The sequence below is a fragment of the Saccostrea cucullata genome, unplaced genomic scaffold (assembly GCF_032062105.1).
Source record: "Saccostrea cucullata isolate Sc308-1 unplaced genomic scaffold, CSIRO_AGI_Scuc_v1 ctg2787, whole genome shotgun sequence".
Taxonomy (NCBI): Eukaryota; Metazoa; Mollusca; class Bivalvia; order Ostreida; family Ostreidae; genus Saccostrea; species Saccostrea cuccullata.
Genome location: NW_026928735.1, coordinates 317,808 through 341,292, shown reverse-complemented (window position 1 = coordinate 341,292; position 23,485 = coordinate 317,808). Strand labels below are relative to the sequence as shown.

At 32.1% G+C, this 23,485-nt stretch overlaps 2 protein-coding genes across 2 annotated transcripts; both read left to right on the top strand.

Moving 5' to 3' along the window:
• The first annotated feature begins 1,274 nt into the window (after window positions 1-1,274).
• Window positions 1,275-6,499, top strand: LOC134278591 (eppin-like). Its single transcript, XM_062760893.1, has 6 exons — window positions 1,275-1,379; window positions 1,843-1,981; window positions 2,909-2,986; window positions 3,710-3,826; window positions 4,418-4,588; window positions 6,411-6,499. Exons 1-6 carry the CDS (start codon window positions 1,344-1,346, stop codon window positions 6,416-6,418), a joined length of 549 nt encoding a protein of 182 aa, XP_062616877.1. The 5' UTR covers window positions 1,275-1,343; the 3' UTR covers window positions 6,419-6,499.
• A 792-nt stretch (window positions 6,500-7,291) lies between these two features.
• On the top strand, window positions 7,292-23,154 carry LOC134278600 (uncharacterized). The gene is made up of 7 exons (XM_062760901.1): window positions 7,292-7,348; window positions 12,243-12,272; window positions 15,783-15,927; window positions 17,626-17,703; window positions 18,099-18,218; window positions 22,075-22,248; window positions 23,012-23,154. The coding sequence occupies exons 1-7, from the start codon at window positions 7,292-7,294 to the stop codon at window positions 23,152-23,154; spliced, it is 747 nt and encodes a 248-aa protein (XP_062616885.1).
• The last annotated feature ends 331 nt before the right edge of the window (window positions 23,155-23,485 follow it).

The following is a 23,485-nucleotide window of genomic DNA, read 5'->3' as shown; positions in this document are numbered from 1 at the left end:
ACTTTTGCAAATAATCAATGACATGTTATTTACAAGTTCCATTTTTATTAAAAAAAAAACAACTGTCAATAATATAAAAAAACCTGTACTTTAATTTATCATTTACAATGGTTGTGTAAAGTTTTAAAATGAGGTTTTTAGCTGTTGATTTTGGTGACATCTAGTGATTCGAAATCGTTTCTATTGGTCATTTATATTTCTGTGAAGGACACCTACATGTGAATGTCATAGCTGATAGTAGAATTGTTGTTGTTCTCAAGGGAATCTTTTTTATACTTTGAGATGTTGGTTATTTTCGTTTATAAAATATTTGGTTAAATATTCATATCTTTAAAGAGCTTTCGTACATTGTCTTAGTGTAAAAGTGAGTCATCAACTGTTAAAGCTCATTACAAGTACAGTCTAGCTCTGTACTTCAAAAAATATTATTGAAACATTAGGGACAGTAGTCTTCGTGAAACAAATATCAAGACAAGATAACAATATATTCTTAAATTAAACATAGACTTTTTTAAAGTACCAAAATCAAGGTTGAAGTACGAAAAGGTAAAAATAGCACTAAATTTCAGCATAACATATAATTTATGTTTGCATTTTATTTTCTGATATGCTAAACATGTCCTCTTGAGAAAGCACAAGTTAACATGGTTGGATACTTATATTTAAAGATTTCATATAACCGTATTGCATGTGTCTAAATAATAAATCACATCTTCAACGTTTTCGCTTCAATGCTTCTTTTCAAAATAAATTAAATCGCGGAAATTTCATTGGATATAGTTTAATTTGATTTATTGAATCCAGAATTGATGTTAAAACTTAAAAATGATGGAGAATTTTCCAGACCTATATTGCTCATTAGCTAAGAGGTGAATCTCCTTCAACAGAAGCATGCCATTAAAGTGCAAAATTAAAACAGTTATAAAAAAATTAAGGGCCTGCTAAAAATTCAAAACACCTTGGAGTTTTGGACATCCTTATTTATACTGCTCCAATTCTGTAGTGTTTTATAGAATTTTGCGCTTAAATACCACTCGTTATCTCCATATTTTCATTCGTAAATTCTTTTTTGCTGGCGCTATTAAAATTTGTAACATGTCAATATATATCAAAAAATAGCCAGATGATTGACAATCTCGGTCAAGTATTATATAAGTTCGTAGTTGCATCTTATTATTCACAGAAAGAAATGATACAAACTCCTTTATCCTTTAGGATCAGGTAAAACCCTACGGAAACTGATGAATGATTTTGGACGACATAGTATGAATTAAATATTCTATGCAGATAAGTCGCAAAGTCTATAAAAGAGGAGCTCTGTAATATCCCAGGCACTCGTCAATATGCTACAGTTGAAGGGACATTTTAACTTCTTTTTTGTAAGTTAATGTATATTTTAACTGTTATCACGAAAGATAAGACATATTTGTTTAAACAAATTTTGAATAAACTGCACAATTGTTGTTATGCATTTAGACTTGATTTGAAAATGGAATTTCTGTTCAACTGATCAATAAATAGGGCTTACGAAGGGTTTGACCGGTCAACAGGGGATACTTTTTTCTCCCTGGCATCTGACTCCTCCTCTTAGATTTCCAGAAGTCTGTGATTTATGTGCTTTTCACATAATTGTTTGTTTTATAGATTTCTCGAAATGAACATGTTTGTAATCTTTACCTTTTATATGATAGAGAAAATGACTATTTGCAATTATTTATTTTAGTTTTAAATTTTTGTCTAGATTCACTGCTTCGTATGGATTTGCAACTCTAATTACATGTACAACAAGTTGTTTTTTTTTTCAAAACTATTAGATATATTAAACGTTTATCCTTTACACAGGTTTTTGTTATTGCCCTTGTCACGTGCCAGAGATTCCCAGGGGAGAAGCCAGGACGGTGCCCTCGGAATGACGTCATAACAACATGTGACTGTCCACCTGGTCAAACCCAATGTACACGTGACAGTGACTGTTGGCAAGGTAAGATGTCACATTTTTCGCATGACTGAATATTTTTTCAAGATGTTTTATTTCAAAACAATGGACATTTTTAAACGAACAAAAGAAACCGAAATAAATATTCTTATTAATTACAGAATATTCATTTCGCTGCAAAAAAATTGCTATTTTTAGTCTATTTCTTATGCTACCGTAAACGAAGTACCTGAGGTATATAGTTTTTGTAGTGTCCGTCTTTGCTGTCCCTCTGTTTGTCTGTTTGTCCGCAAAAACTTTAATCTTGCCTATAACTTTTGATTTAGTGGAGCTATGACTTTCAATATTTCACATGTGTATTTCAACTGACAAGACTTTTCTTTGGATACCATCAAATATGACCTTTTAACCTTGACCTTGGAGTTTGACCTACTTTAATTTTTTTAACCTAGGCCCTAACTTTTGAACAATCAGGGCTAAGGCTTCCATACATCACATATTTATTCTTTGTGGCAAGGCCGTTTACTACATACCTATAAACTTGACCTTTTGACCTTAACCATGAATTTCTGGACTTATGAGAAAACATTAATCTTGGCAATAACTTTTGAACGGTAAGAGATAGGTATAGGTTATACTTGATAACAGAAGCTGATAGGGTTTTCATATTCAACATTTGTATTTCAAGTTAGGAGACCCTGCCTTGATTACCGATATATAAAATTTGCATGTTAAAAAATTTTAATCTTCACATTTTTGTCATACAAAACCATCAGTGCTTCACAAACACATCTTGTTTTCTCGTATTTTTGAATGATAGGGCTAGTGCCTATAAAAATTGTTGGAATATGTAAAGTATATGTACAGAACATAGACTGTGGTGATTAGGAATAAAATGAACTGATATATGTATATTTCCTGTATAAGATGATTGAAGATTTTTTGGAAAAGTTTGTACTTGTTTGATTTCAGATTTGAAGTGTTGTTCCTTTGGCTGTGGTTGTAGAACTTCCTGTGTACGACCCGTGTACGGGCCCGGATCACAACCAGGTATTATCCTTAAGGTGGGCTGCCCAATCGATAAAAACGAGATAAATCGACCATTGATTATCCTTAAGGTCTTCTGACCATTCGATTGATTGATTGATTGATTGTATGTTGTTTAACGTCCCTCTCGAGAATTTTTCACTCATATGGAGACGCCACCACTTGACGGTGGAGGGCTACAAATTTTGTCCTATGCTCGGCACTCAGGGCGGGGCTTCGGTTTATACAGTCTCATCCGAAGGACCGGTCTCCACGTCCCACAGTGGGATTCGAACCCGCGACGTAAGGATTGACTTCTTTCTTCGCGACTCTAGAGCAGACGCTCTAACCACTGCGCCACGCGGGCGACTTGACCATTCGATAGAAAAAAGATAACTCCTACTTTGATTATCCTTGAGTTGGGCGGCCCATGCGATGAAAATAGATAAACCGTACAGTAATGAATCTTAAGGTGGACTGAACATCTGGTAAAAAAGAGATAAATCATACAGTGTCAGATTCATCAGTAGAATCTCCTGTCCAAATGCCCCATTTTAAAAGTTTCTTTTTTCAATATCCTTACTATACCCATTTTTCTTAAAATTTCTACCTAAAAATTAAATGATGTAATGAAATATATAAAATATATCTGTTAACAATCGTCCCTTCAACCTTAAAAAATAAAAAGTAAGTTACATGTATTTGCAATGCAATTGTTCCTAATAGCCATTGTTGTTTGAATTAAAGGAGGCTGCATGTATAATGGCCGATTTGTTGCGATTGGAAGATTTCCCGCTGACGACGGGTGCAATACATGTGGGTGCTCAGAGAATGGTGAAGTCTGGTGTACATATATAGGTTGTCGTAGGTATTATCAAAGTAATATTTCTTAAATTCTAAGTCTAAATGCTAACAATACAGCTCTAAATATTTTAAAAAATGAAGTTATCTACACCTTGACATGATGCCAAGGTAAGCGTAACACAAAGAAACCAATTTTTGTCTGATTAAGGTATCAAAGACTTTTATCATAGTGAGTTTGATGAAATTCTTAGACTATGTGTACCACAGCTCCTGTATAAAATTGTAACTCATTCAATAGAATGGCTCTTAAATATAAAAGATATAAAAAAGTGGCTAGAATACTGTATCACTATTCCTATTATAAACAATTAAATTGATATCTTTCTTTTTTTTCATTTGAACAGATACCTATTAAAGAAATCTAAAAAATAGAAAGGTATTTCATATTTCAAGATGATAAAAAAGAAAGAGAAATTGAAAGCAGAAAAAATAGGAGAACACCATATAAATTTTGACACTTTTCGTGTTTCCAAAAGGCACCACTCTATTCAAGTAATACATGAAATTAATGTTTTGATATTAATTCAAGATGATGTTTGTTCCATTACATTCTGGTAATACACGAAATGAATGTATTGAAATTTATTTCAGGTGGTGTTTGCTCATTGCCAAAATTACTAGGAACATGCTACGCTTATTTTCCAAGATGGTGGTACAACAGTTTAACCAATCGGTGTGAAATGTTCATCTATGGAGGCTGTGGCGGTAACTTTAACAACTTTAGAACAATAGACGAATGTTACCGGAGCTGTGGAAGGCGAGGTGAGTAAATCGATGCACAATATAGTACAATACATTACAATACATAGGATAGATACAAAAAATCGCTATAATGTAAATTAAAAAGGTAACAAACAGTAATCGATGACAAAAAAATAATTAAGAGCGATATCTATATATGTATAAAACACTCACTCCTTAGGAATTCCAGAGGTGGGATCAGGTGCCATGGAGGAGTCAGCATCTGCAGAATAGCCACACTTGTCGTGTTCCCTATGTATTAATCCGGGAGACAAAATTATCAGTAGTCAATTAAGTTTAAAAACAAAGGCTTAGCAATGCAATTGGTATGAATCATGTCAGTCAAAATTGTACCTACGAAAAGGAACATTAATAAAACGAATACTGATCATAATCAAATGCATTAAATACTAACCAATAATGGAGCAAATGTCAGAGAACAAGGTATTGCGACCGGTCAGAAGTTAGTTGACTAGATTATGTCTTTCAAGAGTTGTAGGTCAATTAACTACTCGTATTTAGAAACTTTCGATGACACGGACTGTACAAGGTACATGAGACAATAAACTTTACACAAGTGCACTAAGAAAGGTGATTGAACAAAGTCTAAATTAGACCCCCCCCCCCAAAAAAAAAGAAATAAAAAAGCATTTTAAATGGTTTGCGGTAGAGACTAGTTAAAGTATAACTACAACAAAAAAAATTATTCTGGTGCTGCATAAGAGGAGATGATTTAACGACTGACAATGACGAAGATCAACGTCGTTGGCGTGTGATCTGCAAGAATAATGTGTATGATATATTCATATTTTAAATGTCCATGATTTCCTCGGCTCACCGCAGCGGGATAGAGTTTACTGAATAATATTTCATTTCATAGTAGGTTATACCTTATAAAATTTAAATATCTTAGTCCGCTTATCTTTGTAAAACTATAATGGTGAGTTTTTTCATAAATATTTATGTTTAAAATATAATTCAAGGTTTATTTCCGCCAAACTAATATCGTTATTGTAAGGAAAAAAAGTTGGCTTTTGCAGAAGAAGGATAAAAAGAAAACGAACATCATTCAATATCAAAATCCATTTAACAATACAAAATAGGAGCAGAGCAACACAGAGCTCCGAAACATCAGAGGTAGGATCAGGTGCCATGGAGGAGTGAGCATCCCCTGCTGACCGGTCACACCCGGCGTATTCTCCTTGTCATGATCGGGAAATAACGTAAAAATTAGTCTCGCCATTCATTGTATAAATAATGTACTAACAATTGGTATGAAAAGCGTCAGTCAGCATTTGTCTCAATGATAAATTGTATTTGCTGACAAGGTCATTGTTACGAAATGATGACTTTAAACGAGACTGTTGATATTCTTGTTTCATCAACTTGCTTGTCAATAATTTACTTCGTTATAGAAATTGTTCATACGTAGAGAATGCTCTTGCGTATCGAATCAATGGATGTATTATAGACTCCGTATGCAGGTGATGAAGGTATATTGCTGCATTGGTAAGGGAAGTTGACGATAGAAAAGTTAAAGTCATCACGTTTATCATTTAGTTTGGTTGTTAGATTACCATTTACGTCTTTTTCAAGTAGAATATCCAAGTATGAAAAAGATGTGTCAGACGCTTTGGTATCTTTTATCTCAAGTTCACCAGGATATATCGTATCGACGTAGGAATTGGAATGTCATTGCTAATTGACAATACGTCGTCGATGTGCCTTATGCGTTTTTCAAATTCAGTTGTCCTTTCGTAATCTATTTGTAAAATTAATAACTGCTTCTGAGGGTCAGTGTCAACCGACGACTAATATCATTTCATTTTCTTTTCTTTTGCAGATTGGTGAGGTGAATATACCAGTTGATTGAAGGAAGGAATATTTGTAGATTAAATAACTAAATTGAAGTACAATAAAAATTAAGTTACATCACAAGAACTATAAATTCATGAGATCTAAAACACAAAACGAAACCATCTTTAAGCATTCTTTTGAAACCGTTGAAAATGGATAGAAAAAGGTTTGTTTAAGCCATCTTTAATTTCTAGCTTTCATCTGCTTGTCCAAACTTTTAAGCCACTATTAAGGCATCTTCAAAAGATCCTTATACATCCTTAACTACAAGTTATGCTAATGAAATCTAAGCCATTTCAAATTGTTGCTTATTTTTATGTAAAACACGTTACATGATAAACTGTTTGTTGACTGACCTGAAAAAGCACAAGAAAAAAAAAATAAAAAAAAAAAAAACAAGACGTGCTTTTGAAACACTGATGTCCCAGTATGGCAGCCTATGGAGAGGATTGAATTCTCTCAAATACATGTCAAACTACAAAGGTCAAAGTCAAAAGGTTAAAATCGCTGGTTCCGAATGGAAGTTCTTGTTATTAGGAATACACATGTGAAATATAAAAACCCTGACTATTCAAAAGTTATGACAAAGTTAAAAGTTTAAAAATGTGGGTCAAATCCTTAGGTTAAGGACAAAGAGTCAAAAATACTTATACCACCAGAAAGGTATTGTCAAAATAAATACACATGTAAAGTATGTTAGGTCAAGCTCCATTAATAACAACTTAGGTTAATAAGTGATATTTTTTGTAAAAGTACGTCAAACTCCGAAGGTCAAGGTGTCAGATTTGGTGGTTCCCAAACAAAGGTCGTGCCACAAGGAATGCAACCAAGAAATATTAAAGCCATAGCCCCACCCAGTCAATAGGCATGGGCAAGGCTAATGTTAACTACAGGCAGACAGAAAAAAACAGACAAACAGACAAGGTAAAATAATATACTGCAGGGATATTTCGATCCTGGGGCATAAACAACAAAACAATTAATGAAAAAGTTACAGTCAGTGTATATTTAAAGTCCTGTATGCACCACGACAAAATAATAAACAATTACAACTTGATGTAATGTTAATAATCATCAAACATTAACACTGCAAGTGTTTTCATCTTTTTACGCAAACGATTTTGCAAGAATTCTGCTTCATATGTATACAGAAATAGGTCTGCTAAATACGGGTCGCAATCGGTTCTCATGGGAATTCCAAAAGATAGTTGTAGGACTTGGCGTCCCCCCAAAAAAACATAGAAATTTGAATCGGGAACTTAAGGTCTTTTTAATTTCTACTTCAGAGTATTTTTCTGTGTACAATCAGAATGAATGTTTATTTTAACAAAACAATGTTGTAAATGACCCATGACAAGTTCAGTAAATTTACGAGCTCCATTTTTATTAAAAAAAAAACAGTTGTCAATGACATCGAGAAGCCAAGACATTATTTTCTCGTGGGGAATGGTTGTGTATAAAGTTGAAAAGTCGTACGTTTTAAAGCTGTTGATTTTGGTGAAATCTTGTGGTTTAAAATTTTCCAAAATTTTTTTGGAATTTTAAAGTATCCACTTCTGATTTACAAGTATTCTTTTATATATAAAATATATGCACAGTACTCTTGAAGTTTCTCCTTGGTTGATCATTTACTGGAACCCGCCTTGTATCTGTGTTTTTAAGGATTCTTATAGAGTTACATATACATAATCCAATATTTATATGGTTTTTCAACATCATTTTGGTTCTTTGGGATATTAAGATGTTTAAAACTGACATATAGTTTTGAAGAATTTCCTCCTTAGAAATGGAACTATGAGTATAAGTTGGATTAAAACTTACCAATTTGTCAATTACAGGTAAATCCATGTTTTTATAAAATGCAATTTATATAGTGAGCCTGACAAACAGAGACAATGCTGTTACCTGCTTTGTCAGCTGGGACCAGTACGTTCTGATCATGTGATCTACCGAGTATCTATTTCTTTTTTTTACTTTTGGATTATTGAATATAGAGAGTAGATATATTTCACATTGCCCCTCAATCTTTTAATTAGCGATTTTTTCATGGATCTGATACATTTAATTCATTCTGACAAAAATGTCAACGTCTTGTTTTTATATCTGGCCTATCGCCTGGCGTAATCTTCAACAGTATCAATATTTTTTTTGAAATTTCGACGCCAGTTGAAGAATACTGGTTCCCTATATTTAGGCCCTTTTAAAATAAGTGATCAAACCTCATTATTAACTATATTTAAGTCACCTATAAGAAGATGTCCAGCGGGACTATAGTTATAGGGTGAAGAAGATCATGCCTTTTAACAGGAAGGAGGATCCTGTTTCAAATACTCGATTTCTAGGCTATGTAAAGTTTTTTGTAAATAAAATGTTTTAAAGCAATGGTCGATGTATATTTGTAGGGAATGCAATATGTAGTTTTTTTCTTGAAATATGGTGGAATATAAGACTGAACCCTTTTGTGATTAAGGGTGATCGAACAATGGGTTTTCATTGATTTTTTCTAGATGAATATTTAAAATTTTTAAAAGGAAAGAGTAAACTTTGGCGTAAATATGATGAAGACCTAACTGTTGATTTACATAAGGTAGTAATGAATCAAAAGATTATTAAAAAAATATTGTAAGACCGATGCCCATGACAACGCTTACCTCCCTGTATATGTTTAAAAAGTCCAATCATATTTACATTGTTACTCTGTGGACTGCACGGATTTCCAACAATATAGACATTGTCATTACTATTCCTTATCGAATCAACTGAGATACATAAACTGTGTATGCAGGTGATAAATGTATGTTGCTGCATAAGTAAGAGAAGTTGACGATAGAAAAGTTAAAGTCATCACCTGTATCACAGAGCTTTGTCGTAAGATTGTCATCAACGTCTTTTTTAAGTAATGTATCCAAATATGTAACAGTTGTGTCAGACTCTGTGGTATCTTTTATCTCAATCTCACCAGGATATATCGTATCGACTTATGAATGGAAATGACGATTATTAATTGACAATACGTCGTCGATATATCTGAATGTCAAATTGAAGGCCACAGCAAGTGTTTTCTTCTTTTCTCGTATAAGATTTTGCACGAATGCTGCTTCATATGATTATTAAATAGGTCTGCTAATAACGAAACGCAGGTGGTTCCCATGGAAATTCCAATAGATTGTTGGAATGCCTGGTCTCCAAAAACTACACAGAATGTTTTTCACAAAATAATTTTGAAAATGGCCAGTGACCAGGTAACCAAAGAAGATGGGGGATAAGGCGGAAAAAATGCTTATAGCGCGACAGATAAGAAGTGAAAATTTCGATCTCAATCATATACAAGTTTTATTTCATATTTCATCTAATATAAAAGTATACTTAATGTAAAATCTCTATAATTTACAAAAATCTCCCAAAGACTGAAAATATTTGCCTATGAAAAAGCATACACACACTTAAATGGACAAAAACGATAATTTTTTCATACTTAAAAAAAAATACAATATGAGTTGATCTACGCTTCATTTTTTGAAAAATAATCGTAAAAGTATGGGACAAAATTAATATATTTTGTTTGCAAAAAATGGAGCGGAGACCCACTATACCTTAAAAGTACACTTTCATGACAAAGCATTCGCATCTTTCCGAGAAATACTTCAAGTCCATTTAGTCAGGGTAATATCATAAACATGATTTAAATGCCCCTAATCATGAGCCATGTAGCTTAGTGGTTAGCGCGGTAGTCTCAAAGCAGTATGATACTTCGGTATTTTAGTGCTGGGGTTCGAATCCCACGTATACTATCTAATATTTTTTATAAGTTTTTATAGAGATATATTTTCTCTCAGAATTTTTTTTCCTCATAATTTCATAAATTTCAATAATAAGAAGTGAATTAAAATGCTCAATTTACATATCAAATTTGATTTCTTAATATCTGGCGCTATAAGCATTCTGCCCGCCTTATCCCTCATCTTCTTTACGAGTTTTTATTTTATTGAAAAAGCAGTTGTCAATGATTTCAAAAAGCCTGGACTTTAATTTATCGCGGAGAATAGTTTTTTGGTATAATAAGGATATTCAGATGAAGGATATGTAGATAACGAACAGTATTCAATATCAAATTCAATATAACAATACAAAAGAGGAGCAGAGCAAACATGGACCACTAAAACATCAGGTGCCATGGAGGAGTAAGCATCCCCTGCAGACCGGTCACACCCGCCATGCATGTGCTCATTGTCATGACTGGAAACAACGGAAAAATCCGTGGTCAATTCAGTGTTGAAATAATGGACTAACAATTTGTATGAAAAATGCCAGTCAGCATTTAACTTAGTGATAAATTGTATTTGGTGACAATATCATATTTTTATCAAATAAACTAACTATATACATAGTTATGCTGAGCATGGATCATTCTACTATATAGCTATGATTAGCTAGGGCCCTTCTTTTAGAATTGTTAATTTCATGGCCCCCGGAACATAGAGGGCGGGGGCTCTAATTATTATGCTGAAAATGAATGGATGCTTTAAAAACTGCTCCGTGGTAATAATCAATCATTTATGATGAGCAAAGGTACTTTTTCCAGAATTGTGAATGGCGTGGACCTAGAGTCAGGTGTTTCTGAGGGCACTTCTGATTATTGCTGAATATTATTGGTTTAAGAAATGCATTTTGTTCACTTACTTTGCTTATGGGCATTGGGTAACAATAATAAACGTGCTAAGTGGAAAATAATGATAACGAATAATGTCTCTTTCAAAATTTTGAATGTCATGGACTCTGGCTTTAAACAAAAGTCAAATTTAAAAATTTGTTGCATAATGCTAGGTCTCTTGTTAGAAAATGGAATTAATACCTAAAGATGTATCATTGCTTACACTGTGGAATAGAAAATTTTTAAAAAGTAAATTTCAACTGAGTAAGCTGTTTTATAGTTTGAGATATACTGTCTTTACGTTTGAATCCAAAACGTAAAAAGAACATTTACAAGAATAGAAATAGAATAAACCTGCGCATTTCAAACGATAAAAATGCTCTCATTCATTTACTGTTACTAAGGATATCAATCTTCTCAGGCTTAAAAGAATGGCAATTTCATTCAGTGATGATTGTAAATGAAATATCTTCAACGGCTTGTTACCATTAAGAACAAAATTAAGAATGAAAAATATTGAAACAATGTATTTAATCACTACAATTTATACATTAAAAATATAATTAAATAAAAATCCAAAAAAAAAAAAAAAACAAAAAATGCAATTAAAAGAAAATGTTCAAAAAATACGAAAAATTGCTCCAATCACAATTCGATTAATTGAACTTTGGGAAAACATGATCTCTCATGATGGTATTTCCTTAGGTCCGCCTGTTTTTCCTGTTTGCAAATCTGTAATGTTTGTTGATTTTAAAACATCAAACACAAATTGTTACGTAATATTTTTACAGATCAAGATAAAGAAATACAATTGTCATTATTTATTCATTTATTAAATGATTTATTTTTATGCATAAAATATCATTTTGGATGCCAATAAAAAATATGTAAGTCGCACTATTCGAAATTTTAGGCAGGTCGTTCGTGTCAGACGTTCCAATAGCATACTGAATAACAAACATGGTCATGTATTATATAAGTTCGCAGTTGCATATTATTATGAACAGAAATAAATGATACATTTTTCTTATTTTCAAAGGACTGGAAGGAACCAAAGGAAACTGATTAATGATTTCAATCATGATATGAATTAAATATTTTATGCAAATAAGTCTCAAATTCTATATAATAGCAACCTTGCAATATCCTAAAACATTTATTATCAAGAATAAAATACAAGGACATCTGTACTTCTTGGTAAGTAAAGTGGTATTTTGAATTTTGTCAAGAAAAATATACGCATATTTAAATTTGCAACTGTCTTTCTTAAATAAAATAAACTAACTGGGGAATTTTGAATTTGAGTATAAATACGTTTCGTGGCGTATTCATAATTTTATTGTTTAGTCTTTGCAATCATAGTATAAATTTACTTTGACGTCATTTTTATTCGACTTATGCAGTATTCTATAACCGTTAACATTAATCACTTTATGCAGTTTAAAGTTTGCTATGATACGCAAATATCTGCTATAATTACTTGAGGTAAGCTTATTAAACAGCTAGGGCGGTTTACAAGGGAGTAAAGAGCCTTAAGCCTATTATATACAACAGGAAATTTGACTGTAATAATAATAGTAATATCCTTTATTTATACAGGATGGCACTATTAGTTAACAATTAATTCACATTGTGGTCCTGAAAACATTTATGCAGACAGAAGATTATGTACAGAAACATATAAATATAGAGGGAGTAGAATATGAAAATCAATATTTACACATGGTTTGTCGAAGCTGCGTCTAAATAACATCAGACGTGTAATCTAAGTGATTGACAGTTTAGTTTGTAGATTGGAAATAATTTCTTATATATGCTGATTTAAAACTTTGCAATGATGGACAATTCTTTAAAAAACTCTGGCAATTTATTCCATAGCTGGGAACCGTAAATTGTAAAAGATCTTCTAAAATATTCTGTTTTTGCCCTCGGAATATACAATGTATTGCTTTGACTCAATCTTGTTGATCTGTTGTTTATTTTATGTACAAACATAAAAACATCTAAATAATCTGGAGTTAATCCGTTTAAGATTTTAAAAAAAGGAGGACAGTTCTATACGTAAAATAATCATCAATTGGCATCCATCTCAGTTGTTGAAACATTTCCGATGTAGGTGTATAAAATGTAGTCATTAAAATCACTCTAGCAGCTCGCTTTTGGAGTTTACATAGTTTGCTAAGACCTTCTTTGTTTTTCATATTGCCCCAAACAGTACAACAATAATTAAAATGGGGAAAAACAATTGTATTAAAAATTTTCAACAATAACTCTGAGGACATGAGTTATCTTAATCTAGACAAAACACCTATTTTGGAAGCAAGTTTTTTCGTTAAAATTTCAACGTGTTCAGACCATGTAAGACACCTATCGATGTAAACACCAAGTAGTTTTGCACAAGATACATTTTCAATCACAATAATACCCACTTTAATACATAAATTCCTACAGTTCTTAATCTTTGTTCCGTACCAATTAACATGCATTGTGTTTTTTTTAAGATTGATTGTTAACTTGTTTTTCTCCATCCAATCTAGCGTATTGATAAGATCGCTATGTAATTTATTTTCAATAACATTGATACTCTTATCTGAGACATCCTGAGTTGTATCATCAGCATACATGTGAGCTGCAGTCTGGGTAGTCATTGACATAAAGGATGAAAAACAATGGCCCATGTATTGATCCTTGAGGAACGCCTATAGTTATGTCTAATTTTTCTGACTGAGTACCATTCCATCTAATACACTGTGTTCTATTCGACAAGTACGATTTGTCTTTGCATATTCCAAAAGAAAGTAATAACTGTGGAAAAGTAAATTTAATTATATAAGCTTATTTAGACCACATTTTCTTGAACGGCGTTTAAAATTTAATTTTATGTAACAAAGACTTTTATGAATTCGGGGCCTCGGACTTGTCAGTCCAGTACTTTACTGATTGAGATAAAAGGTTACCCACTAGCCCAAGCTAGTAGGAATCCGTGATTAACTCACTATCCTATTGGGCATTTATGTGCCTCTGCATGAGATTAAACCTCAGGCTTCTGGCTTACATGTCCCGTGGTCTACGAATTAAGCTATAAAGTACGGAAGCGTATTATTACTATTTGGACACTTTATTTTTCTTTTTATTTCTACACTTTAATCTGTAATTTTACACTTTAATCTGTAAATTTTATACTTTAAAATGTAACTTTTACACTTTAAACTGTATTTTTACACTTTAAAATGTACATTTTACAAATTTAAGTGTTAATTTTACAGATTGATGTATGAGATTTGCAGATTAATGTGTAAGATGTACAGATTGAAGTGTAAATTCTACAGATTAAAGTTCTTTACACTTAAAAAGTGTAAATTTTACACTTTAAATTGTAGAAATAAAAGAAAAATAAAATGTCTATGTGGCACTAATACGCTTCCGTAATAAAGGGTTCACAAATAATTTCGCCTTTTTTTCTAAGCTAAGTTTGGAATATAAAGAATAGCCCTATAAAAATACAACATACAAAAGACCACCCAAACTGCTCGTAATTTCTTAAACTGGAGGTTTTTTTTCTGAAATGGGATAAGAGAAATGAAAGCAAAGGGACTTAATCTTATGAAGAAAAATAATTGAAGATTAATTATCAAAGCAGAAAGTTTGAATGGATATTTTTTTCTTCTAAAATTACATCGAATTAACATCGTAATGTTTTCAGGGAAAATCATATGTAAACAAATTCAATTTATTCACTGCAATATTTAAACAATGGAATTGAAATTTCAAACCCACTCATTTTTTAAGTCTGTTCTTTGGCCAGGATTTGCACATACCATATCATAGTTGAATTTGACATTTCAACTCACCTAGGAGAGTATAGACGCTATTTACGGAGATAGAAGACTATAAAGACAATAATGTCATGTATCGTTGCGTAGATGATTTAAGAAAAACATAGGTTTAAACAGCTTACCAGTAAAATTCCTCAAAAAGAGTAAATTGGTTCGATTCTGGGGGAAGGGGTACCCCATGTAATTTAGAGTTTGATACCAGGAGTTATTATACTTTTGGTTAAATGTATAACCGAAACAAGTGCCTGGGGTTTAACCGCTCAGATTTTTTTTTTATTTTCTTTGAAATGTTCACAATGTTAGAATTATAAGTAAAATTGTATATATTAATAATACAATTTATATGTAAAATTAAATAGGAAAAATTCCTTGCGCCTAAACCGTTTAATTAAAGTATGGTAAAATGGTATTTCGTTAAGTGGTCAAGAACAATGACGTCATAGTTTGCATGACGTCAAAATCTGAAGTGAGAACACCATATCTTGGGAACTAAATATGTATACGAAAATAAATCAAAACTTTCTCTGAATAATAAATATATCTCTTATGCGTTTTTGTTAGTTCATGGAAACAAATATCCTTAGCCTTATCACATTCGTAATGCAAATTTCAAGGAACTTCACAAGCACCCAGACAGTATTCTGCTCCAATGTATACCATGTCCATTATGTATTTTTTTTCTCATAAACAGGATTATTAATAAGGAACAAATTAGGCCGCTAGATAAAATAGATCTTCCTTGGACCCCCCGGCTTCCGTAATTTTTTTTTCGTAGACATAAGCATCTTTATCATTATTATCATTATTGATAATATTTCATTCGTACGATTCTTATAAATATCATTAAAAGCTACAAACATAATACCTACAGGTACTTGTGATTGTTGTCTCCCTTGGTATATGTCAGAGATTCCCGGCTGAAAAACCCGGACGATGCCCCCCGATTTACTGCAGAAGTAGATTTGATTGTCCTTATATTGGAGGAGAATGTACACGTGACAGGGATTGCTTATACCGTGAGATCTAGTGAACTTTTTTTCTTTGATTTATTGGTTTCCATTTATTGTTTGCTTAACGTTTCTTCAGGAATGTTCCATTTATGTTGAAATGCAACCAAGTAATTATCATAGAAAAGACTGCAAAAAACTCGGCAAAAGTTCAAACAGTGGTATTTTTAGGAAACATGAAAAAGTGTGAACTAACCTACAGTTATTGATATCTTTCAAACTTCAAACAATACAAATGTGTGACAAGGACATAAATACACACCCCTGGAAATCGATAGGATCAGGGGCCTTAGAGGAGTAAGTCTTCTGTTGACCGATAGTGAGCCCTATCTACTGATTTAGTAAACGGAAAATTCAGTTGACAACGTTCTTATAATTGGTATGACACAAGTCGGTGCATCTAGCGCAATTTTATGTAATGTAAGAAAAGCTTTAAAAATTAAAAAATAGCAGTCTCAGTTTCAGAGATGTAATGATAAATTCCTAAGAATAATGCATTAGAGAAAACAAACGTAATTTTGCGTCTCATGTAAGGTCATGAACATTCTTTCAAACATACAGGTCCGTATGTCAAACACATTCTGTGGAATATCTTTGTGCTTTTAAAACATATACTGGCAACTAATTCTTGATTTGGAGGTATTGAAATTATCCACTTTCTCTGTTCTCTTGATAAGGTTCAAAATACACGTCTTGCCTTTAATTGAAATATGAAAACGTTTCACTTCGATAATATAAACCCTTAAAGTGTCACTCTGTTATTGCAGCATTGAAACCTTTTGTCTTTTTTCTCGCTACTTATAAGATCACCGTAATGGTAGTTCAGTCGGACGGCGTGTTCGAATCACGCTTCGACTGAAATAAGTTGACAAAATAAGTAGCAGCTGTTACGAGTCCTTCGGGTAAGACCTTAAAAACCGAAAGAGGCTTTGGCAAGATAAAGATCCATCACTGCTTAATGGTAAAGATCTGAATTTGGAGCCCTTCACCCTTCATGTGGTGACGTATCTATATGAGAGGACTTTTCTCGAATATGCCTTAAATGAAATAAATCGATCACCTCTCTCAGGGTTTAATCCAAACTTCGCACAGTCCTTTATTTCTTTCTTTATTATGATGACTGTACATGCACTTACTCATAATTTAAAAAGTATTTCAAATAAGTTTAAAATTATCATGCATACATGTTAATTAATTATTAATTTAACCGACTTGTTAATCAAATAATCAATCAAGAAACAGCAATTCATTTCATCATTCATCAATAAAGAAATAATTAATTCAACTAAGGACTTCCATTTCTAACAGAACCTTATTTTTAACCTTAGATGTCCATCAAGTATATAATATTCTGAAATTAAATTAATGCGCTTTGAAACTGAAAAAAAATTCCTGAGAGAAAGATGCAATGAAACATTAGAAATAGAATGACATTTTAAAATAATTTCTTGCCAGGTTAATTTTTTTTTTAATTATAAAAAATAGAAGGAGATAACCCCTACCAAAATTCAATGTCAAAAATTAGGACACATCCCACACTTTATGCTAATAGTAATAAATTGGATTTATGTACCTAAATATACATGGTATTCAACACCAACACATCTGTTATGCATACTATTTCATTATTTTGTTGCTATCAGGGATTAAATGCATAAAAAAAATAAATCCATAATGTTTTCTACGACTCCAATTTATATGTTTTAGATTCAAAGTGTTGCCCAGTTGACTGTGGTTGTGAGACTTCCTGTGTACGGCCATTATACGGAGTAGGTCCACAGCCAGGTATAAAGAACAAAGTGGATTTACCTCCCTTGAGAGAAATATATATATATATATATAACGTTGATTCTTTAAATTCATAATGAGATTCCTATCAGTATAGTCCCTTCCTTATTTATTAGGTTTATTAGGAACTTGAATTAGAATTGGATATGAAAAGTAAAAAAAAAATACATGTAGTTTAATCGCATGCTAACCTTAAGATATCTTGGATTTAAAATTTGATATGAACGACGGAAAATGAAGATTTTATAATTTAAATAAGTTTAAAATTGCATTTAAAGACTTGTTAAGGAAAATTAAAATGTACTTTATTTTGTATTTATTGAAATGGAATATATTAAATGTTATTGGAAACTTTTTAAAAACTAAAATTAAATTTCTTTTCTATTTGAAAGGAGGCTGCTTTTACAATGGACGGTACTATGCTATTGGACAAAGCTTTCCTGCCGGTGACGGATACAACACTTGTGGCTGCAATGAGAGTGGACAGGTGTTTTGCACATTGATTGCTTGTTGTGAGTATTCTGGCCAAATTATTTTGCATTGATTGGTTTATCTTTTAAATAATGTTTGCCTGTCCTCTCTCGACTCAGGGTAAAAATTGGGTCTTTAGGTAAGTCTGAAAATCTTTTTTTCTTCAGAAAATTTCCACATATATGTATTGCGGGAATGAAACATTCAGGAGAAAATATATCTTTATTCCTAAAGGTTGATTTTTTTAAATCCTACCTTTTTTCGGCCAGTCGGTCGGGAGAGGACAACCAAACAGTATATTAAAGACGGCCTTATATTGTTGTGACTATCTAATCGGCGGTGATAAGGTATTGACACCGTATAGTGAAATGAGAGATAACGATTATCAAGCATAAGTTTAAAATAATAACTATTATACAGCATTAAGGTAGGTCGCGGGTTTGCTTTTGTCATCAGTTTTGGTACACAAATTCGACGATTCGAGCGGTTGTTTTGTGCACATTTGATTATGACGTCGGTTACGTCACAAAGGCAACGTTACGTTGTTTCCCGTTTAATTCTCTGCAAATGACTTCAAGTCTGTACGAATCAAGTAGATTAATAATACAAAGTACATGCTATTGTAGGTAACCTCGTACATGTTTTATAATTAAATTTCAGTCTGAATTCTGGTGTGATTATATGTAATGTCATAGGACTAATTAAATACTTTACAAATTGAAAGGAATACTGTATATTGTAAGTATAACACTAAACTGTTAAAAGTCAATCAGAATAAATCAACGTGAAAGTTATGGTATGCAGAAAAAAAGTTATCATGAATAAAAATTGCTTAACGGAAAACTTGAGGGGTTGTATGTGCGCATGTTATAATATTCGAAACTCAGGGGAACATGCGTATTGCATCATGACTTCCAATCAAACCCGGGACGAAAATGTACGTATACTTTTCAGGATGGAATCAATCATTATCACTAAAATCGGGTTTAATTTAATTACATGTATTTTCCGGGGTTTTTCAAAATTATCATCATCATTATCATTATTGTTTGGTTGTTCTGCATTTGAATGTCGTGTATTCGCCTTGTTGTGCTGGCTAATAGATCGTGAAATGCATTTAAAAATCAAATTTATTCAAAATCCTGGACTGTAAGACCTATAAGACACTCTAAACAATTTACAAGTATCTTTTTTTCTATATATTTTTGTAATAACAAAAGTAACAAAAGCTCAACGTGTAAAAGCTGAATGCAAATGTTTTACATTTTGCGTATTGAAATTTGATGCAAAGAATTTGAAATTAACAAATGTCTGAGATTTAGGACCATATACTTTAGCTTGCGACTAATATAGAAAGAACATTGTGGATAGGTAACAGCCCCCCCCCCCCCCCCCCCCGGCCGCTTATTTTCTCAGTATCGGGATGTTTTTCTTACCGTTTTCGAATAAAGTGATCAGGTTTTTGTGTAATGCCTGAAATCCTATCTACCATAAATTTCCTAAAAACACAGGTTCTAATATTTTATCACTCGCGTTGTTTTCGCTGTATGTTAATTCTCATGCACGATGTTTATACCGTTCATTCGGACTTTGTGATCAGAATATGAATTTCACAATACTAGTGAAAATAAGTTTCTGGTCATCCTAATATGTCTCCGCAATAAATTAAATGATGAATAAAATTAATTTCTGTATCTACATGTATGTCTCCTTTTAAATCTTGCATATTCCAAAGGTCAAGATATTTATATTCGTACTGTAAACCTGACTACGTTCAACAAAATGACGTTGTAGATATAAATAACGCCGTAAACGCAACATTGTAGCAATATAAAAGAATAACTTTGAAATTATTTAGCAAAAAATCTAGCGAGAAGACATATTGATTTTTTTATATTAATAGTTTTGATTTTACCTCATCTTCACATTTTGAAATTCCTGACTAATTCGTCTACGCCTTTAAAAAGTTTTCCAATCTTTTTAACAGAAACTATTTTCACAAAATTGGCTTAAAAACGTCATTTTTCCATACATTTCAATAGTAAAGCGTAAAAGAAGTACTAACAACAATACCGCGTTTACAGTAATATAGCATTAAAAATACGTAGGCAAATTTAATAAAAATTGCAGATAATACGCTGTGAATACTAAGGAACATTTTATCAAATTTTCAGGATGTGTTTTCTCGTAAGAATTTTTATGCAGTAAACCCGCGACCTACCTTAAGTCATTAGTAGAATGGAGCGCATTCATTTGCAAAACTATTTTGTTAGAAAAAAAACATTCTAATTGTACACCCAAGTAATCTGAAGATGATATTAAAAATATGATTGAGTTTCTGTTGGATAATAGCTATGTTGTTATGGAGACCAATCTATCGAAATTGTACTAATTCTGCTTCCTGTACATTTGGCCCCGTGGGGATCCGGGTTAGAATAGGTCCTCAGTACCCCCTTGCTTGTCGTAAAAGGCGACTAAATGGGGCGGTCCTTCGGATGAGACAATATAAACCGAGGCCCCGTGTCACAGCAGGTGTGGCACGATAAAGATCCCTCCCTGCTCAAATGCCGTAAGTGCCGAGCATAGGCCTAAATTTGCAGCCCTTCACCGGTAATGGTGACGTTGTTTAATATTTGGATATTAAACTAGAGAAACAAATGATTTTAAACAAATTCCTAGATATATAGACCTTAAAGGAAGCATATCAACCGAGGAGGAAGTGCGAGGTCGATATTTTTTCCATCAGGTCTATATATATAGGGATTGAACTGAATCAAAAGGCTACAATTGTTTTATTTTTTTTTCATTTGTTAATAATGAATATTTTGAAATCCTTCTTTTCTTATACCTTGTACGTTCTCATATAAGGCATTGTTATGTCATTTACATTTTGACGTCACAGTAATGAATGGCCACCTGCAGTATCTGTTTTTAGAAACATCCAGTTTATATATAGACTATTGTGACGTCAGCACTATTGATGCCTCACAGAAGAAGGATTCTTATTTTAGAAACAGGTTTATAAATTTTTAAAATAAAAACATCCAGCCTTTAACACTCTTTATTCTTGATCATGTGAAACAACAAAGAAACATAATAATATGTTTTATGATACGCGTAACGTGTTCGTTTTCTATTGTTAACTTTCCATACTTTTGTAGAAAAATAATGACGTCACTCGCATATGGGGTTCATATCTCCAGCTTGATTCAAAACAAAAGAACATGTAATTTAAAAAAAATACAATTGACAACACGTTGAAGTAATAAGGATATCAACAATCTCGATTGAAGTCATCATTTCGCAATATCTATGGTCCATACAATTACTTTTAGATTTCTCTTTTGATTTTATAATTTAATTTGTTCGATACTGAAACATAAATGACTCTGTCAGCATAAACAATCTATTATTAAACCAAATGTTGAAGTATGTTTTTAAACCAATTACTAGGACATTATCAAAATACAGAATTATCTATTGAATTTTTGTTTGCCTGACGATGGCAAGGGGCATACCGCGGGTGTCACCTGTCGACAACAGATGCTTACACTTTTATGGCACCCTTGTCCCAACTCGGATGTTTTTAGAGATCGGTTAACATTTTTTCAGTGAACTTTGATCCTAAATACTGTTCGTTATCTCCTTATATCAATAAAGACTACAAATCAGATGAAGACATTGTCTCCGTGGCTCAACTATTCTGCTTATTTTTGTACCTTCACCGGAAGAAACTAGAAATTAAGTTTTAATACATTGAAAACTTTTGAGATTATTAAAAGACTAGGGAGAAGACATAAAATCGATCGATAGATTAATTTGTTTAAACATTTTCGTGTTTATTTCACCAAAAACCTTTCCTATCTCATAAAAATGACAATGCATTGTTTCTTTAAGCTAATGTTTGCTCTCTTCCAAGAGATTTTGGGGGATGCTATGCTATTGTTCCGAGATGGTGGTTCAACAGTTTGACCAATCAATGTGAATTCTTCATCTATGGCGGATGTGCTGGAAATGAGAACAATTTTCAATCGTTTCAGGAATGCTATCAGCGCTGTGGACGAGGGAGAAGTAAGTTGGAACTGTAGCGGGTATTCCCGGCATATGATGGAAAACACTCAGTTGTAGTTTTAACGTTTATTATGATGACATCTTAGGTGATTAATACGGACAATATTTGGAATAATGGAAACAATGGATATATATATGGAAGTCCTGCAATATACAAATTGCGTCATAAAAATATGTACAAAAAAAATAGTATTTCAATTAAACATTCCGATTATAAAATATAACAAATTATCTGTTTTCCTTTTACAATTAATTATTATCATACACTATGATAACAAGATAAATATACTTTACACATCACATAAGGGAGTTAACTCTTATAACACTATTACACTTTACAATCTTGTGAAGAGTTATCTTTCTTTGATATTTCTTTACAAATCATAAAAATATATATACAGATAGACATACCAATTTATGGAGTTGAACTTTTCTCCAATGCAAATAAATACTTTCTTTACTAATGGAGATACCTATGTACAATGAATAATAAAATCAGGATTTGTCCTTTACAAATACCTTTCTCAAAATAAATAATTATTTACATTATCTTGATGACCAAAATCTTCACTTCAAAATATTTCCAGGTTTATATACAAATTGATCTTAAGGAAAATTTCATTAGATTTATCAATATCTGAATAGATAGACAGATAACTCAATATGTTAACAATTAAAAGTATAATATCTTTTTTCCACATTTTTAACATAATATTATAGAAAACATCTTGTAGCATGAAACAAGTAAAAACTTACATTTCAGGAATTGTCCAAGGTCTCAAGTCTTTGGAAATAACTTATTTCAACAGCAAAGTAAACTACGTCTTCTCCATAAGAATTCTAGATCTAACTCTGAATAAAACTCACTGCCCCACAAAGACAAAACATTCCACCAATGAAAACTAAGTATTTCAAACCTTGACCAATAGATGTGTGTGTGGTCATGTAAAAGCATATGTACAGGTGTGGATCCAAAGGGGTGTATAACTATAGCACTAAATAACCAAGTTAGTAAAAAAGGAAAAGAATAAAGCTTTAACGGAAAACTAAAATTTATAACTTATTTAATAGTTTATTTAGTTTATTTAATTTATATTTAATATTCATTTTATTTCATTTAAAATCACTACAACTTTTATTATTTTAAATAAAAGTACCTCTACTACAGAACCACATAGATATCTCGACACTGTGAAAGTAAATGAAAAAATGAAACCTAGCTCATAGACTACATAAA

Excerpts from the sequence above, each read along its gene's own strand:
- LOC134278600 (XM_062760901.1), top strand. The coding sequence starts at position 7,292 with ATGGGCAAGGCTAATGTTAACTACAGGCAGACAGAAAAAAACAGACAA. Across the intron at positions 7,349-12,242 it reads AAAACAGACAAACAGACAAG|AATAAAATACAAGGACATCT; the intron begins GTAAAATAATAT and ends TTTATTATCAAG. Across the intron at positions 22,249-23,011 it reads GCGCTGTGGACGAGGGAGAA|GAATTGTCCAAGGTCTCAAG; the intron begins GTAAGTTGGAAC and ends CTTACATTTCAG.
- LOC134278591 (XM_062760893.1), top strand. The coding sequence starts at position 1,344 with ATGCTACAGTTGAAGGGACATTTTAACTTCTTTTTT. Across the intron at positions 1,380-1,842 it reads GACATTTTAACTTCTTTTTT|GTTTTTGTTATTGCCCTTGT; the intron begins GTAAGTTAATGT and ends TCCTTTACACAG. Across the intron at positions 3,827-4,417 it reads GTGTACATATATAGGTTGTC|GTGGTGTTTGCTCATTGCCA; the intron begins GTAGGTATTATC and ends AATTTATTTCAG.